The sequence below is a fragment of the Brassica napus genome, chromosome A9 (assembly GCF_020379485.1).
Source record: "Brassica napus cultivar Da-Ae chromosome A9, Da-Ae, whole genome shotgun sequence".
Taxonomy (NCBI): domain Eukaryota; kingdom Viridiplantae; phylum Streptophyta; class Magnoliopsida; order Brassicales; family Brassicaceae; genus Brassica; species Brassica napus.
In genome coordinates, this window is record NC_063442.1 from 33,391,151 (window position 1) to 33,409,372 (window position 18,222).

The following is an 18,222-nucleotide window of genomic DNA, read 5'->3' on the forward strand; positions in this document are numbered from 1 at the left end:
ATAAGCTTTTCTAGAGTTTTATGCATAATAAAAATATAAAAAATATTATAATAACTACAATATTTATTTTCTATGTAGTTTCCAATAATAATCAACAATAAAATTTGTTGAAAAAAATCAACAATAAAATTTTATATGTTTAAATATTTTTCAGTTAATGTTTTTTTAAAGTATACGATTCATTAGCATTCACTAATAAAAAAAATCTTTTGAAAATCTGTAGAGTAAAAAAAAGTTTAAATTTTTTTACAGAGGAAATAATCTTTATCTACGTGTTTAGAATATTATACTATATAATTAAATAATATAAACTCGATTTAACAAAATCAATTAACATATATTTTATATTTAATGAATTTTTTTATGTTTTCATTAAACAAAAAACATAGACTTCACTTTGTATTTTTTAATTGTAAAAATTATAGTGATGGATTTGTGCTTTAAAATCCAATTTTGCTATTTTGAAACTTATCAGACAAGAGTTTTGATTTGTGACATCCTCTATATATTAATTGAGAAGCATTAAAAAAATTAAAACCTTAATTTTGTATTAATTAAAAAACTTCAATCCTAGGTGACACTTCTAAATGCCTTCTAAATTTCATTTCAAAGAATTCTAAAGCATTTAATATAAAGTATAGTTTAAAAATATACTAACAACATTATATAACCCAAAGTATAAGAAATGTCGATTCTTTCCTTAGATGAAAATTACAGAAATACCTAATATTATTAACATATATATAACAATTAATGACTATGAATAATAAAGATTTGATAACAATTTTTTCATCCTTCTTCATTTTTGTTTAATTTTATATTATTTAAAAGATTAAACAATCACATTAACAATACAATAAAAAAATTAGATTTATTTTTCTTATATGTTATATTTTGATTTTTTTAAAATGACTTTGAAATTACATAAACGAGGAAACTTTATACGTTATATTTAAAAAAAAATTAAATGACTTTAAATTACAAAAATAATCAAACCTTATATATATATATTTATATGTTAGATTTTTTCTTATATGTTACATTTTGAATTTTTTAAAACGACTTTAAATTACAAAAATGTAAGTTTTTCTTAACCAAACAACTAAAAGCATTAAAATAACACGTATCAATTCGATGGTTGATCTGAAACTTTTCAAAACCATATGGAAGATAAATATTAAAATAATTTAACTGTGGAAACAATACTGTTCAATTTTTTCAAAAATGTGTTCGGTGGAAAAAAATAAAGTTTTTGTGTCATAATTTGTTTAATGTCTAATCTGATCAATCCATAATATATTAATCATAGTTTAGTTTCACCATTTTAATAAAAAATGAACCGGTCCGTCTTGGAGTGTTCAATCCGGATATCGGTTCGGTTTCGGTTCGATTATTTTGGTTTTTCAATATTTGGTTTATGAAAAATAGCTACCATATTAAAACCATATTTACTTTGGTTTTTGTTTGGTTTATATACTGTCGTTTTCGGTTTATTCGATTTTATATCAAAATACCATAAAATTGTTTAAAAAAAGTATTTTATTGATTTTATTTATATTATTAGATATTAATTTTTATATAACATGAAGATATTTTGGTTTTTACTATTTAAAATATTTAGTAAACATATTAAGTTAATAATTATAATAGTTTTTACATAATAGAAATTAGTAATCCATAATATTATAAATAACTAAATCTAAACACTCATATTTGATAAAAATAAAACATAAATTTTGACTTAAAACAAAATATTAAGTTACTAAAAACAACGTTTCAATATAAAAATCAAATTAATAAAATAAATTATGTATATATTCTTAATTATATTATAAACTTTACATATAATTATACTACTATATTTTAAATTATCGGTTAATTCGGTTTGATCGGTTTATATACCAAACCATATCCATATACCGCGGTTTTCAAAAATGACATCCATTCGGTATATTTGGTATTACCAAGTCCAAACCACTTTCCCTATTTCGGTTCGATTTTAATTGGTTCAATTTTAATTTCGGTTCGATTTTAATTGGTTCAATTTTAATTAAGCTTTCCGCCTCCTCCATTTCTATCTTCATCTTTGTTGTCTTTCTTCCACTAACTACAATGGTTATTGCATTCTTCGTATCACAGACAACAACTCTAAAAATCACTATTACATACACATACATATATATGTCAATATCGCCGTAAGAACCCTTAACAATACACAAATCATTTTAAATTGCAGTATGAACTGGAGGTTCAGTGTAAAACTGTATCCGTGGGTAGATACTATTTCTATGGTCTTAACTATATTATGATTGTCTAGAACATTATGACTTCAATGGTTAGGACGGACTTTTTTCTGCATTCAGGCTACGAGTTCGAATCATGTTGGAAGGAACTACCTCATAATGTCTTTAGACACCATACAGATATAGATCCATACTTTAGAGTTCATTTGTATATTCGAAAAGAAAGTCTATCCGTGAACTACACATTTTCTTAAAGATTAGTCTGAGTCATTCCATAGATCCAGAACATCTTCAGGTTAAATCTATACTATTAAAAGAGAAGGAGTCCCAAAAAATCTACTTAGAAAAAGTTGTTGGACCTATTTACTAAACTTAACTATTTTTTTGGTCTCACCTTATATTTCTATAATTATACACTAATCAACCTTATATTTCTCTAACTATAAAATAACCAATGCTTTTATTTAATACTCAACTTACTATAATACACCAAAGATTTATACATCAATATTATTAATTCAGAATCATTGATATATTTTATCCCTGTTTTTCCTTGAAATATTACTTTTGTGCCATTAAACCTATTAAAAAAGTAGATTATTTTATAACTGATTTAATAATCATACAATCCACGATCATTTTTCTTCAACAAAAACAGTTACTATAAAAACATTTGGATTTATTGGTAATTAAATTCTGAACAATACCATACTTTTAATTCATATTAAATGTTTTATGACCAAAACTAACATAAAAACATGATGCAAGTACGGTTAATAGAAAGTTAAAAACATGATACCATTCGACGGTCAAAACATATTAACTTCCAATTATGATTAGAAAAATACTTCACAGTACAACAACAAGCTTAATTATATTTCAAAACTATAACTTTTTCTTTGAAAACCTTCCTAGGTTATTTTTGTGATGAAAATCTTTTATAACTGGGTTTATTAGGAGAAAGAGTTTTGTATAAATATTTTCTCAGGAAATTATAGCATTATTAGAATGTTTTTTATGTTTAAATAAAATACATTATTTATTTTTAACATTTATAGGTAACTCAACTATACTCAACTTAATAATAATTTTATTTCTAAAACTCAAAAATTTAATCTTAATATAGTCATTATAAAACCTATAAACTAGAATGTATAACATAAAAAATGTAGTTTATTCAATTTTATATCTTAGTAAAATTTATACGAGAAATTTAATCAAATTTTGAAAAATATTATCATGTTATTTTAGACTTTTTTCATGTCATCTGGTATAGATTCACGAGTTAATATTGGTTTTAGATTTTAAAAGATTTTAAATAATGAATTTTTATTAAATTGAAACTAGATTATATGGTGACTGTGTTTACTGGTTTGATTGTGGATACCACTTATTGGTGTTTTGGTTTCTTTTAGTGGAAAATTAGGCTGAATGTTGAGGATTTATTAAGATATTTTTTTAATATTTGAAAAAAATGTTTGAGTAATTTGTTTTTATTGGATAATTCAGCTTATAAATAGTATATTTAAGATATTTGGTTATTTAGAAATTACATATAATTAACATTTGTAGGTATATAATTTGTATTTTAAAAATTAAAGTATCTATTTATTTTGGTTGTAGATATATATGATATGTTCGGTTATTTATAAATTTTGGTTCAAGTTTGGTTTCATTTTTTCAATTTGATACATGTTGATTATTCGGTTCCGAATAATATAGCCAAACTTATAAATAAACTATCTTATATAAAAATTTCTATTAAAAATTATTAAATTCAAAAAATAAACTCGCGCTTTGTAAGCGCGGATCAAAATCTAGTAACTATATTATGATAATATGTCAGATAATCTATTTGCATTCTAATCAATGAATTTTAATCATATATAAGATGAAATATATACATGATTAAATTTATTATAGTTGTTGATGCAAAATTTGATTAAATATTTTGATAGTTTAATTTTTATTTTAAACAATAAAATAACTAATATATATATTAAATAAGAAGACATAAAATATTTTAAAATTTTCAAAAAGAAAATGGTTAAATTTGTTTAAAATATAATATATATATTTATAAAATATTTGTATTTATGAAATTACGGATATCCACCAAATATTTGTTTGAATAGCGAACTTAATACTTGTTTGAATCGAGAGACTGGTCTTTGGGGATACACGATGGTAGAAGAATATAATTAAGTAAAAATAATATTTATTTTCTTTCTCACATGATTTACTTTCCATTTTTTTTAAAAATAACATAATTGCGGACGCCAAAAATTATTATGAAATAGAGTTTTGTAAGCGTCTTTAGGTTACAAGGGGATTTTTCTCTTTCATTCTTTCTCTCTCTCCCTTCAATTGTCTATCTCATCTTCTTGCTGGAGCTAATTGGAAGAGAGAATCAATCAATCTCCTGACAAAATCCCCAATTACTCTTACGACCCGAAATTCAAGCAAGCTTTTTTTCTATCTTTAGCTTCTTCTTTTTTCCTTCCTCATCACGGTGGAATCTCTCTCAGTTAGTGATTACAGCTCGGCCTCCTTCCAGGTTTCTCTTTCCGCTCTTCTCAACTTTGACGAAACCCTAATTTCTAACTGCGGCTTCTCCGATTTGCTTTTTTTTTTCCCTTTCCAGTTGAAGCGGCCTTCATTGATTGATTGATTTCAAGCTCCCATCTTATCTCGTTTGGTGACGGGGTCTGGAGTGGGTTACAGGTTAAGTCCTATGCGATTGTTGTGGGTAATTTGATGCCGCCGCAGGATCACTCATCTTGGGATCGGAAGGATCTTCTGAGGCAGAGGAAGCACGAGAGACCCTCCGAGCCGCCTTTCGATCCTCCTCCTTTCAGGTGGAGGGATTCTCCTTCTTCCTCTTCTTCTTCTCACCGCGAGTTTTCGCGGTGGGGAGGATCTGCTGACTTCCGCAGGCCTTCTTGTAAGATTCCTAGCCTTATCTTCTCGCTTATTAGGGCTTATAATCCACCTGCTTCGTTTTTTGTTTTTGTTTATTTTTTTAGATTTAGATTTGGTAGGACGATGATTTTGTTATTACAATTGAATTGGTATTGTCTGCTTTGGAATCTGAAAAGAGGAGACAAGGATATAACTTTGTTCCTGACTCATTATCATAGAAGACGTGTGTTTCCACCAGTAGATGCTTCCAGAATCGTGGATTGTTGTTTGTTTTTTAGCTTGACATGTTATAGATTTGTATAGCACTAAGGTCTTATTTTTGTGGGTTTATTACATCTATGGTTTTTTTCCTGGTAGATTTGTTTTGTTTTAATGGAATCTGTTTTGTTTCCTAGAGTTTTATCACTTGCTGTGCTATGATGGGTTCTGATGTCTTTTGTTCAGCAGTAAAAGTTCAAACTTGTATTATATATGTGGATGAATAGCTCTTGCGGAGTTTCTAATTTTCACTTCTTTGTAATGTTTTCTTCAGCTCATGGTAAGCAGGGCGGAAGGTACCAGTTTGTGGAGGAGTCTAGTCATGGCTACACATCTTCTCGGTCCAGTGCCCGGATGTTTGAGAACGACTACTACAGGCCATCAGCACCACGCGGAGACTGGCGATACACCAGGAATTGTAGGGATGATAGAGTTCCTTTAAGCCAGAAGGACTGGAGGTCCAATACATGGGAGATGAACAACGGATCTTATAGAGCTTTTGATAGGCCATGTGGTGTTAGAAATGGTCGGAGGTCGGTTGAGGAGAGGCCACCACCTGCTTCAGATACTCATACCACTGTGGTGAACTCTTGGGAACAAGCCAACTCCGCTCAGCAGATGGATATTGAGCTGTGCACCCCATCTCGGACAGTTAGATCTAAGAACGAGCAGAAATTTTTGGATCAAAGGCAATCACTTCCTTCAGATCCTCATTCTGAAGGTCTTGGCTTGTTGGATCGGCCTTCTTCGGTGAACAGTTATGAAAATAAGGAGTGTTCTCCAGCAAAGCAATCCAATGGTTTGATGCACGGTCGAAGGTTAGCTGGTGATAATGCATCAGATCCTCCAATCCTCAATGCAGGGATTGAGGGAACTCGGAATCAGATTCTCCTGAAAGACATGCACGATACTAAGTTACATGAAGTTAGTGATTTAGACGGTGTCAGGGAAAATGGGAAGGAGAATTCTCTGGGAGCAATTGGGAAGCTTCCAGTGTGGACCCGTTCTGGGAGTTTTGCGTCTCAGAGTTCAGGTTTTAGTCACTCAAGTAGCTTGAAAAGCTTGGGGGCTGTTGATTCCAGTGATGGAAAACATAAAATCCTTCCTAAAACTGTTGCTGTGACTCAATCTTCTTCAGGAGATGTTACAGCATGTCCCAAAACTACTGTGTCTGAGGAGATGAGTTCTAGAAAGAAACAACGTCTTGGGTGGGGTGAGGGCCTGGCGAAATACGAGAATAAGAAAGTTGATGTTAACACAACCGAGGATGGAACAGACTTGTTGGAGAACAGTGCAGAGGAAATACATTCTTTGAACAAAAATACTGCTGATAAAAGTCCTACAGCAGCCAATGCTCCAGATTATGGTTCCCCTACAACTCCATCATCTGTAGCTTGCAATTCATCACCAGGTACGGTACATTTTATAATACATCACTCTGTGTGCTACTTGGAGTTATCTCTATGATTTTACTTGAGCTCTTCTGCCATATTCCCTTATATTTTATAAACATGATTTTCGTTTTCTCTTTCTATCATGTCTTCCACATGTTTTTTATACATTCACTCCTTATCATCTGCAAGGATATTGTAATACCCACCTAATTTCGTTTCTGTATGTGCAGATAAGTCATCTGCGAAGGCTGCTATTGGTGCTAGTGATGTCAGTAACGTGTGCCGTTCACCTAGCCCCGTGTCTAGTATTCACCTTGAACGACTTCCAATCAATATAGAGGAGCTTGATAACATCTCAATGGAGCGAGTTGGCTGTTTGCTCAGTGAATTGCTTGGTACTGATGATCCTGGTACAGGGGATTCCAGTTCCGTCCAGTTGACATCAATGAAGAAATTACTTGCTTGGAAAGGTGATATTTTGAAGGCTGTGGAGATGGCTGAATCTGAAATTGATCTGCTTGAAAGCAAACATAAGGCGCTAAAGCTTGAAAGTGCAAGACAGTGCCGTGTTGTTGGACCCAGTTCCGACCTTTCCGAGGGAGATGAAAATGTGCAGCAGGAAGCTTCTTGTGTATTGGGTCTCAAAGCGGTAGCTTCCTCTGTGGCTGAAACATTGGTGAGAGATCCTGTTCATCAGGCTGTTTCGGCCAAGGATCCTGTTGAAATCTTTGAAGATAGTTGTCGAGAAGTTAGTGCTCTACCCCAGTTTCTTGCCACTGTCGGAAGCAATGAAGATATATTGCCCATACCGTCTACCAAGGCAGATTCCAATCAGGAAACTATTGACCTTTCTTCTGCTGATGATAGCATGGTGTCTGATGAAGACTTGCTCTGTGCTAAGTTATTATCTACCAATAAGATATATGCCAGTGAATCATCTCAAGTATTTAATAAATTGCTTCCAAGAGATTTCAGTTCGTTTGATGACTCAAGATTCCCTGGCAGATGTCAAAGGCAGTTTGATTCTCATGTCAAAGAAAAAATTGCGGATAGGATAGAGCTCTTGAGAGCTAGGGAGAAAATTTTGCTCCTTCAGTTTAAAGCGTTTCAGCTCGCATGGAAGAAAGATTTGCGTCAACTAACTTCAGCAAAGTACCAACCAAAGGCTAACAAAAAAACAGAAGTATTTCCGTATGCAAAAAATGGTGGGCATCTGAAGCTTTCCCAACCTGTACGCCTGAGGCTCTCTTCTTCAGGTAAAGTACTTAAACTCTTTTTCTCTCTGCTTTTTTTTTGTTAGTAGTTTAAGCTTTCACTGGTTTTGTCTTTGTCTGGATAGAATTCGGTTTTTAACTTTTAACTGTAAGATGCCAGTCTTGTCATGCTGTTCTTTAGATCATTTACTCTTTGATTTTCCTTTTTCTGAGGTAAATATATGTTTAGTTGTAGAAACTTGAGGAGCATGAGTTTTTTAGAGAAAACATCTAGAACTCTTTGAGGATTTTTTTGTCAGTGCAATACGTTGTCTGGGCGCCAGAGCTGTCAAATAGTGGACATAATTTTTTATCTGGAAGCTAAGTTCAAAGTCATTCCACAATAACGAGTTTGTTTGATTCGGTAAAGCTAGATTAACTTTTGTTAGATTCTGGGTTTATTCTAATAGTCTCCACTGTAATATTAACATTAACACCTAGCTTGTATAGCTAGGAGGTCTAGTCCAAAAGATTGCTTTGTAAAACTTTTTGGATTCATCGAATTTTGAAATCTAATAGCTGTTTACTCTTCACGTGCAGCTCAAAGAAGGGATAGTGTAGCCTCCACGACAGAGCTCGTAAGTTACATGAAAAAGCTACTAAAGAATACCCGTCTAAAGCCTCTTAGAGACATTTTGAGAATGCCTGCGATGATTTTGGATGAGAAAGAAAGGGTGAGGTCGCGGTTTATCTCTAGCAATGGGCTGATTGAAGATCCATGCGACGTTGAGAAGGAAAGAACAATGATTAATCCTTGGACCCCAGAGGAGAAAGAGACCTTCCTTAGTATGCTAGCAATGCACGGGAAGGATTTCAAGAAAATTGCTTCATTTCTTACTCAGAAGACAACTGCGGACTGTATCGATTACTACTACAAAAACCACAAGTCCGATTGTTTTGCGAAAATAAAGAAGCAGCGTAGTTTTGGCAAAGAAGGGAAACACACCTACATGTTGGCGCCAACAAAAAAGTGGAAACGTGAGATGGGTGCTGCCTCTCTTGATATTTTAGGTGCCGTCTCCATTATAGCAGCAAACGCAGGCAAGGTTGCATCAACCCGGCAGACTTCTTCCAAAAGGATCACCCTCAGAGGTTGCAGCAGTTCTAGTTCGTTGCAGCACGATGGCAATTACTCTGAAGGGTACTCCCACAGTTTCGATTTCCCTCGTAAGAGAACTCTTGGAGCAGATGTTGTAGCTGTTGGTCCTTTGTCATCAGAGCAGATTAATTCCTGCTTAAGGACTTCCGTGAAGTCTAGAGAGGGGTGTAACGATCATCTAAAGTTTGCTCCTGCTGCAAAAAAACCTCGGATATCTCATGCTACACATAATGAGAACAGTAATGAAGACGATGACTCATGTTCAGAAGAGAGCTGCGGGGAAACGGGACCTATTCATTGGACCGATGTTGAGAGATCTGCCTTTATACAGGGTTTCTCTTTATTTGGCAAGAATTTTGCTTCATTATCGAGGTTTGTCAGGACCAGATCTCCGGATCAGTGTAGGGTTTTCTTTAGCAAAGTTCGGAAATGCCTTGGGCTGGAATGTATACAGTCTGGATCTGGAAATGTGAGCGCATCTGCAAGTGTTGATAATGCCAATGAGGGTGGTGGAAGCGACTTGGAGGGTCCTTGTGCTACGGAGAGTAACTCTGGCATATGCAATAATGGAGTTAGTGCCAAGATTGGTTTGAATACGCTTACCTCACCTCTTAACATGAATCAGGAGGGAGCTAACCATTCAGGCTTTGAACATGTGGAAGCCGGCCTTAGTAGATCAGAACAGGAGAATGGGCTGGCATTATTGCGTTTGAAAGATGGTACCAATTCGGAACCTTGCAGAGATTTGGTAGACATTAACACTGTTGAGAGCCACTGTCAAGCTGCAGACCAAATGAACAGCAATGATCTACCTTCAAAGGACATTGATGAAGGTAATTTGACATATGTAGCTGCGGAGAAAATTAAGAGCAATGGTCAACTGTCAATGGAAATAGCTGAAGGTAACTTAACACCCATCGCTGTATCTTCTGACCCCTTGTATTGTGGGTCAATCGTTCTTTCCACTAATATTGTGGAGAAGGGCTCAGGATGTGAAGGTGCTGTGGTGCCTAAACAAAGTTCAAAGATGCAGGATGGAGTGATGCAAGCTGCAAACAGAACCAGAAATTCCGGCCTTGAGGCTGAAGCTGCGCCTTCAAGTTTCAGGTACCCCGAGTGCCTGCACCATGTTCCAATTGAGGAAGACCTTGTAGGCGTCAGTGTACCACAAGGAGATTCCAATTGCCATATAGAGTCCGAGTTGCCAAGTCCTCTTGTTGTCCAAACAAATAACATGGGCTGGCAGTTTTCTGAGGTCAATCTGGATTTTGATAGGAGAAGTCAGGTTTTGGGCCATGTCAAACCTGAGCAGAACGGTCAATTACATGCGACCAGTACGGAATCTTGTCAAATTCCGTGGATATCATTCACGCAAGATCCGAGCAGGATAATTAGGTCAAAATCTGATTTGATTGTGAAGGCTCAACGTACAGGTGAAGCTTTCTCACTCAAAAAGTGTACTAGCTCAGCTACTAAGCCTCTGACAGTATTCCAAAAAGATGGAAGATCTGGTCACAGCAGGAGCCATTCATTTAGTTTGTCTGATACAAAGAGGCTCGATAAGAATGGAGATGTGAAGCTGTTTGGCACAGTACTAACCGCTGATGAGAATGGAAGCAAGCAAAAACACAATCCAGGAGGAAGCATCAGGCCATCATCAACCTTGAGCAGGGACCATGAGACAGGACATCAGTACATTAATCAGCAGCACCTTCAGAATGTTCCTATTACGAGCTATGGTTTCTGGGATGGCAACAGAATCCAAACCGGGCTCACATCTTTGCCAGAGTCTGCCAAGTTGGTTGCAAGTTACCCCGAAGCACTTACCACACATCAGAAGCAGCAAGTTGTCAGTACCAAAGAGATTCAGCTGGATGTCAGTGGGATTCTGAGCTTTGGGAAGCAAATCGAAGATAGAGCAGAGGTCTCGAGTGGTAAGGATAAAGGTAAGATAGGAGGAGAGGTAAATGGTGTAGCAGAAGCAGCAACGTGAATCAAAAAAGCTTTCTTAGGGTCAATGATTAGTTTGTTTTGGAGGTTTGGCATATTCTTTGTTGGTGTCATCCTATCTGTATCATAATCTCACTTTATTGTCTTTTTTCTTCTTAATTTAGAATGTCAGTCAATATAGGCATTTTTTTTTCTCTTTCTTTTGATTTTAACTTAAAGTTAGCTGATGTTTGTATTTGTAAGGTTGCTGATAATAACATGGAAAGAGTGCTTAGCTTAGCTCTTATGTATGTTTCCCAAGAAGGATAACCTTTAAAGAATCACATGTAATGTTGTCTGGTGGAAGACTAATCCAACTAAACTTGCAGGAGGATATTGTTTTTGCTCTTACCTTTTTTTGGAGGATTGGTGGTAATGGCGCCACTGCTTTTAAAACCTGCACGATGGTAACACGATGAATATCAGCTGATTTAGATAGCTGGACACTTTTGCAAAGAAGTTCTGATTTTGACTAGAGTGGCTTTATCATACCTTACGAGTGTTCAACAGGCTTGGTAGCTCTACTACTTGATATGCATGAAGATGAATAGATGATATCCACGGTTCCCAGGAACAGCTTGATTACGTTTTCAGCCTGTACACAACCCCCATACTCCACAAGAACCACTAGTTTGCATCGTTTTATACAATGCAATATTGCATCATACCAAAGTAGTTAGCTCGATATTGTTCAATTTTTGGGGACAGGGAGTGTGGAAAATCTATTGGAATGTGCACATTTGTACCCATCTTCAGTTGGAGTAGCATCTACAATATCTGGATCAAAGCATTTTGGCTGTCCTTCCGCAACATAAAGTGGGTCCCCTGCACCTTGCTGCACGTTTAAGCTATATCTGCTTCTAAGATTTCTTAGATTCACAGTCAAAAAGATAACTGATGGCAAGCAAAATCTTACTAGGCAATGACATAAGCAACTCATGTCCTATACTGCATCTATATATATGTATATGGCTCATACAGTAATACCTGCTTGAAGCAACACTAAGGACTGAGATCCGTTTTTTTCCATCAAAAAAGTGATTCTACTAATCCTATCATTGATTGGGCTTTAGACACACATCCAAAATGTTTGGTTCACACGCAAGGTAACAACTCATCTGGATGGAAACATAGGAGAGTGGTGTACAACTAATAGCTAGTGCTGCTGTTGTCTCTGTTTAGTATTTCTTAAATGACCATCATATGGAGACATCAACGCGATTATGTCTTTGTGTTTGGTAATAAAGACAAAACAATACACTGTAAATGTATATATAAAAGAATGAGTGTGCTAACAAAGAATGAAGGCTACAACAAGTATTCAATCAGATGATGGAGAAACAACAAGAAGAAGAAAGAAACAAGAGAGAGATGGAAGGTGGAAGAGGAATGAACATTAATAACATTGTTGTGGGTAGGAGTAGTAGTTTGAGAGAATACAAAAGATCTGCAAAGAGGGCAAGTGAGACTGCCACGGAGAAGCCAAGGTTCAATGCAATGTACATGGAAGAGATGATTACATCTTGGAAGTTGTGTCACCGCATCCTCATCTTCATAATCCATAAGGCATATTGAGCAGCATATCTCTTCCTCCTCCTTCTTTTCCTTGTCCCCAAACATCACACTGGTTAGGTTGTAACCTTCATCATCATCATCATGCGATCTAACATCTCCACACTGATTCTTCAACTTCCCTAAAGGAATGCACACGTATGTGTAGAATAGTATGGCTACTGTGCACAAAGGAGACCGTGGAAACAACAATGAAATCATTTTTTCTTCTTGAGCTTTCTGCTTCTCTAACTCACTCTATCTTTCTATTTATATAGACTACTATCGTCTCCCATTGAATACTATTTTTATGTACTTGGAAGAGCTTTGGGACGGCGCCGACCACACCACCCCCCTTCTCTTATTATTTTTATTTGTTTAAGAAAAGTCAGCTATTTCCCCAACTTCAAGAAAACTTATGAGGAGTTAATGGTCAACGTACGAGATGATAACATGCTTCCATCTTAAGCATTACCTGATAGTACTGCATTTAATAATATTTAATGAATCACATGACGGCGTTAAAACACACAAAAGGTGGCACTGAGATGATGCACCATCCCTCTTAACTCACATTGATCCCTGAAACCTCGGATTCATCACATTACATAGTCAAGGGATATATGTATTATAAGCAAGGAGTCCTTCCACCAAAACAGGACTTGACTATATGAGTTCATGAATATAATACAGCCGACCAAATCAACTAAAGATCTCCTAAGTAACTCATTGATTATTTTACTATTTGACTTCAATCATATATCAAATGTTTTGGTTCTTGGTAGTCCTTGAATCCATTTCTTAATCTTTTTACTTTGTTGATTAAAATTTCTTAAAAGGACAAGTAAACCCACAACTTTTTGTTTTTACATTTTGTGAAAGTTGAAATCAAATTTATGAGAAATGTTTTAGAAAGTCATCAGGTTGTGCCTTTACTTGAAATTAAATTTGTTAAGTTTAACCATCCAAAACCTGAACAAAGCCTTTTGACCAATACTTATTCTTGTGTGGATCTCTTGTACTCAGGCTTCAGCTCATATGTTCCTTGGTTGCTCCCTTTGTTGTTGTAAATGCAAAGGTCTCTAAGCAAATCTTTCAAGAATTGCTGCATCAAAGCACATTCAATACCGTTACACATTTCATTAAGCAATACAACCTCATTTTTTTTTGTATTTGTTCTCTTTTGAAATCTCTCAATCAAGCACTATACAAAAGTGTTTTTCCTTTAATTAGGTTTACCTCTGGTTGGTCTGTATCTTGAATGAGGTTCCTCAGAGTCCAGTGAGATTGTCTTTCAAAGAGATTAAACATGACCTCCTCCATCTCTCTTCGATCCCTTCTTGTTCTCTTCATTTCTGTTGTCTTGGTTGTCACTTTCTTCTTTTCCTGATACAAAACAATGAGTTGTATTTTCTTAGGTGTAAGTGAGAAATAATACTAGGTAATGTTAGAGGGGTAAAGATAGTACAAAGGTTCCCGTGGGGGCTACAGTTCCCGGTGTTGGCCACATATACATTCCAGTGGCGTTATCAATGACCTGGTCCAAAATAAAACACATGATCATTTCTGTAAAGATGCAGTAGTATAAACCATTCTTTCAAAGAAACCTGGATCTGTTTGTTTTTGCACATAGACTTGGTAGCCCTTTCACGGCAAAGTTTGCCATAGCTCTCCATGTTTTCGGTACGAGGACTCATGTGAAATTTGTTTTTAATCTTCCCTTCTACTGACATTTTCCCTATACATTCCAAAGAAGATCTTTAAACAGAATCAGGTTCATCTCTGGATGGTAAATAAACAGACTAATGCTGAACCATAACGCGATAATGATCCAAAAATGCGATACAACAAACAAAGATATGAGAATTCTATCATTAGAGAATGTCAATATCTGACTAGTGTTAACTACCAAAGATTCATGCCATAGGGACAGGGAGAAGTTATCCTTACCTTGTGAAGAAGACTCAGAGAAAACAGACATGGGAATGAAATCCTTAGACATATCCAAGCCAAAACGTTTTGGAATGTTTCCAGATCCGGCCCTAGCTAATTCCATTACGAACTGCGCGAGTCAAAAGAATCACATGCTTGACGCGCAAGAAAGCAAACGCAAGCCTAGAAGACGACTGAGAAGATCTAGAGAGGGAGAGAGAGATCAAGAAAAAAAACAGGAAATTACTTTGGTTTCTTCTTCGTCGACGGCAGCTAGAGGATCGAAGGAGAGGATGACTTTGGCGACGGGAAGGTATGAATCGTCCGTAGAAGGAAGAGATTGGAGAGCAGAAGCGATGAGAGAAGGGCATTTCATCAGCCACATTGGTCTCTCTGCAAAATCTGTTTCCAAAGCTTGATTCTCATTCTTCTTTGCCCCAAACTCTTCCATCTTCATGCATGCAGAGAGATCATGGAAACATAGTTCACATTAACCCTGAAAGCTTCCCCTATCATCATTTAATAATGTCCTGGTTATTGTCAAATGTGTCTGTCACAAAGGGAAGGAAGAAGTCAAATCAAATAACAAAACCTAAATCTATTTTTAGCATTAATTAGTAGAATCCAAACGAGACAAGAAGCTTGTTTTATTTCTGATATACACAACAATTGCAGAACATTTATACAAAGAACACATTTCTTAATTTTATTAATGCTTTCTCCTCATGTTAATTAGTGCTTTCTACTGGCTTGATGATGTACATTATCTTCATGCACATCAAGTGTGAGCTATCAGTCGATCTTGTTCAACTTGAATACTCTCATGCATACGTTATAAACTCAATCATGATATATCCAACGTAGTCAAAATCTGAATGTTGTTGCAACCCTTTAAAAAAAATCATAAAGACAAATGTTTGGTTATTATCATGCCTTCAATGAACTAAGAGCTGACCAAGAAAACTAGCTGGAGATGGTATCTATTGTTCCTGACGATGGAGTTGTATGTTCTTTGTCAGTTTTTTATACATAGATTGCATTATTTATTGAGAATGAAAATTCAAAAAGTGAACCGGTAGGAAAAAGGAAATATTATATTAATATTAGAGTATGTGATTCCCTATTACTAATAGGAAACTATACATAACTTTAACTAGAGAACTAGATTTTGACCCGCGCTTTGAAAGCGCGGGATTTGTTTTCTGTTAAGTTAACATATCAAAACATGTTTATTTCGATTGTATTAGGAAATAAAATTGTAAGATGTGTAATTATGTTTCGAGATTCATAGTTGACAAAACTGTTCATATATTTGACTTAAGGCCTGGTGTAACCGCAACGGGTTATGGTTGAGGTTGGACGGATGGTTGCGGTTTTACGCGATATTCATGAACATTATACTATTGGTACTACGGTTAGAACTTGGTGCTTTTAACAATATTTATATTTTATATAATTATAAAAATATTAAACATCATAATATTATAATAAATATAAAAATTATATTTATAAAATTATATTTTTTATTTTTTAAAAAATTATAGAAAAGATTTTTATTTTAATAATTTATAATATAAATTAAAATATAATAGATATATTTTAGTATTTCTATTATTTCAATTTTAAATTTTTATTTTTATTGTTGTATTTATATTTTTTGAAAAGAAGAAAAAAAATTTAACTTCCCGCAACTCCTGCAAACGATAGCTGAAACCAGCTTTTGAATTTAAGAGGTTTAGAACGGTTTGAAGCTGTTAAGAGCGGTTTGAATGATTATTGCAAAACACCAACAACCGCTAACAACCGTAAAAGTTATGTTTGCGGATGGTAGCGGGGAAATCAGTCATGCTCTTAATGACAACATAAATCTCTAGTTTAGCAGTATAGATTTTATATCGTTAACTAAAACACAAAATAAATTATGATTTCTATACCTTTAGAATTTTAAACTATGCATAAATATAATCTTACACATATAATATTTATGTTTTAAAGTGTAACTTAGAAACACAGTATGATTATTGTTCTTTTGCTAGAAATAGAATAACATGGTTTTTTATCTTAACCATTAAATTTAAAAATAATAAGTTTTAATGTTTTAATAGAAATACTTTACAAACGTATTTTTTGTATAGATTGTATTAAATATGTAAAATATAATAATTTTTTTTTAAAAAATATTCTTATTTTCTAGATAAAAAGTATTTCTTATCTTAATTATCCCAAGATTTTATTATTTAACAGTTACTTTGTATAATAGTTAAATAGTTGATATAAATCAAAAAGTTAATTTAATATTTATATATTAATAAAATAAATTAATCTATGCCATAAAATAAATAGAGTCTTCCATTTGCCAACATTGCATTCATCACCCAAAGACTTGAAATAGTTCTTCCTACATGTAGCTTGAATTTTTATCCCTGGAAGAACATATTTATTTTACCACAGATGTTAGTCCATGATCTCACGAAAAAATCAAAAAACATGTTAACATGTCTAAGTATTTACCTTTTTGTCTACAAATATTATTTCTGAAGTCTCACCAAACCTGGGATTGGATGGTTTCCAGGTATGCACCATTTTGGCGCTTGGATAAGCCACACCGTTTTCTATGGTTTAATATCATCAAGGTAAACAGTTTTTTGCTTGGAAGACATTATTATGAAAAAAATAGAAAACAGCGTGTTTGCTTTGAGGCTAGATGGCCAATATATATAGGAAACGTAAAGGGTGAGGGTTTAGGATATTCCTATTCAATTTAGTTAGAAAATATAGGCCGTTAGTTTAGGAAAATATCATAGCTTGAGAATCTAGGTTTTTCAAGTTATGGAAAATTAAAGATTTGAAAAAAAGATTAGCAACTACAATATTGATATGTTCAAGATATGGAACTATAACGATTGGTTGGGTATCTATAGTTTAGTATTTTCGATATAGGTTTGGTTTAAAATGTTGCGCCTTTTTTGGTTATTGATCTGGAAAAAATATTTGCAACTACAATATATTGTACAGTTGTTAATCCCGTTTAATTCTCAAAATTTGGAGATTTATTATTCATTTTTTTAATATACCGGTATTTAAACCCAATAGTTATCCCTACATATGACTGACATTTTGTAAAAATTAATAATTTAATTAATAAAATAAACAAATAATTATTTGGGGTTTAGGGGTTCGTTTGTAGCTTCATACTGTACATCTAAAAATTGAAGCTTCCAAATCTATGAACACGAATGTTATATATACTTGAAGTTTATTATCGATTGCAATACAAATGTATGGTTGAAGTTAATGATTGTAATTAAAACATTGAATTACATATTAATAGATAAAACATTTGTATTGAATAATGTAAGTTTTAATTTTGAAACCTGCAGAATCCAAAGTTGTAAGTTTTAATTTTGAAACCTGCAGAATCCAAAGTTCGTGAGGAGAACACAGGAATTTAAATGTTCAAGTGTCAGTGCTGATGGAACATGATGAATTAAATTTCAATATACAATTTTCTGAACATATAAAGTTAACAAAAAAGTTTATTTAATCTTTTTTGATGGCTACGATCGAAGGAAGGACTTTGA

The 18,222-nt window shown here is 34.0% G+C and overlaps 3 protein-coding genes and 1 long non-coding RNA gene across 4 annotated transcripts; 2 read left to right on the forward strand and 2 right to left on the reverse strand.

Moving 5' to 3' along the window:
* The first annotated feature begins 4,551 nt into the window (after positions 1–4,551).
* Positions 4,552–11,398, forward strand: LOC106414560. The gene is made up of 5 exons (XM_013855198.3): positions 4,552–4,800; positions 4,888–5,187; positions 5,698–6,834; positions 7,048–8,073; positions 8,611–11,398. Exons 2-5 carry the CDS (start codon positions 5,001–5,003, stop codon positions 11,160–11,162), a joined length of 4,902 nt encoding a protein of 1,633 aa, XP_013710652.2. The 5' UTR covers positions 4,552–4,800; positions 4,888–5,000; the 3' UTR covers positions 11,163–11,398.
* A 1,006-nt stretch (positions 11,399–12,404) lies between these two features.
* LOC106424958 (RING-H2 finger protein ATL18-like) lies at positions 12,405–13,266 on the reverse strand. The gene has a single exon (XM_013865702.3). The coding sequence runs from the start codon at positions 12,929–12,931 to the stop codon at positions 12,467–12,469; it is 465 nt and encodes a 154-aa protein (XP_013721156.2). The 5' UTR covers positions 12,932–13,266; the 3' UTR covers positions 12,405–12,466.
* Positions 13,267–13,538: 272 nt separating this feature from the next.
* Positions 13,539–15,150, reverse strand: LOC106424947 (transcription initiation factor IIF subunit beta). Its single transcript, XM_013865694.3, has 6 exons — positions 14,889–15,150; positions 14,660–14,771; positions 14,317–14,447; positions 14,178–14,246; positions 13,949–14,095; positions 13,539–13,814 (listed from the first exon to the last, which is right to left on the reverse strand). The coding sequence occupies exons 1-6, from the start codon at positions 15,096–15,098 to the stop codon at positions 13,707–13,709; spliced, it is 777 nt and encodes a 258-aa protein (XP_013721148.1). The 5' UTR covers positions 15,099–15,150; the 3' UTR covers positions 13,539–13,706.
* Positions 15,151–17,140: 1,990 nt separating this feature from the next.
* On the forward strand, positions 17,141–18,222 carry LOC111216207. The gene is made up of 2 exons (XR_007316528.1): positions 17,141–17,274; positions 18,059–18,222. It is a non-coding gene; the product is annotated as an uncharacterized LOC111216207 (long non-coding RNA).

What these genes read in the sequence shown, in the direction of transcription:
- LOC106414560 (XM_013855198.3), top strand. Translation starts at nt 5,001, where the DNA reads ATGCCGCCGCAGGATCACTCATCTTGGGATCGGAAGGATCTTCTGAGG. An exon ending in TGACTTCCGCAGGCCTTCTT is followed by an intron (nt 5,188 to 5,697) that starts GTAAGATTCCTA and finishes TGTTTTCTTCAG; the next exon opens with CTCATGGTAAGCAGGGCGGA. An exon ending in CCTGAGGCTCTCTTCTTCAG is followed by an intron (nt 8,074 to 8,610) that starts GTAAAGTACTTA and finishes CTTCACGTGCAG; the next exon opens with CTCAAAGAAGGGATAGTGTA.
- LOC106424958 (XM_013865702.3), bottom strand. Translation starts at nt 12,931, where the DNA reads ATGATTTCATTGTTGTTTCCACGGTCTCCTTTGTGCACAGTAGCCATA.
- LOC106424947 (XM_013865694.3), bottom strand. Translation starts at nt 15,098, where the DNA reads ATGAAGATGGAAGAGTTTGGGGCAAAGAAGAATGAGAATCAAGCTTTG. An exon ending in CTCTGAGTCTTCTTCACAAG is followed by an intron (nt 14,448 to 14,659) that starts GTAAGGATAACT and finishes TGGAATGTATAG; the next exon opens with GGAAAATGTCAGTAGAAGGG. An exon ending in AAGATACAGACCAACCAGAG is followed by an intron (nt 13,815 to 13,948) that starts GTAAACCTAATT and finishes GCTTTGATGCAG; the next exon opens with CAATTCTTGAAAGATTTGCT.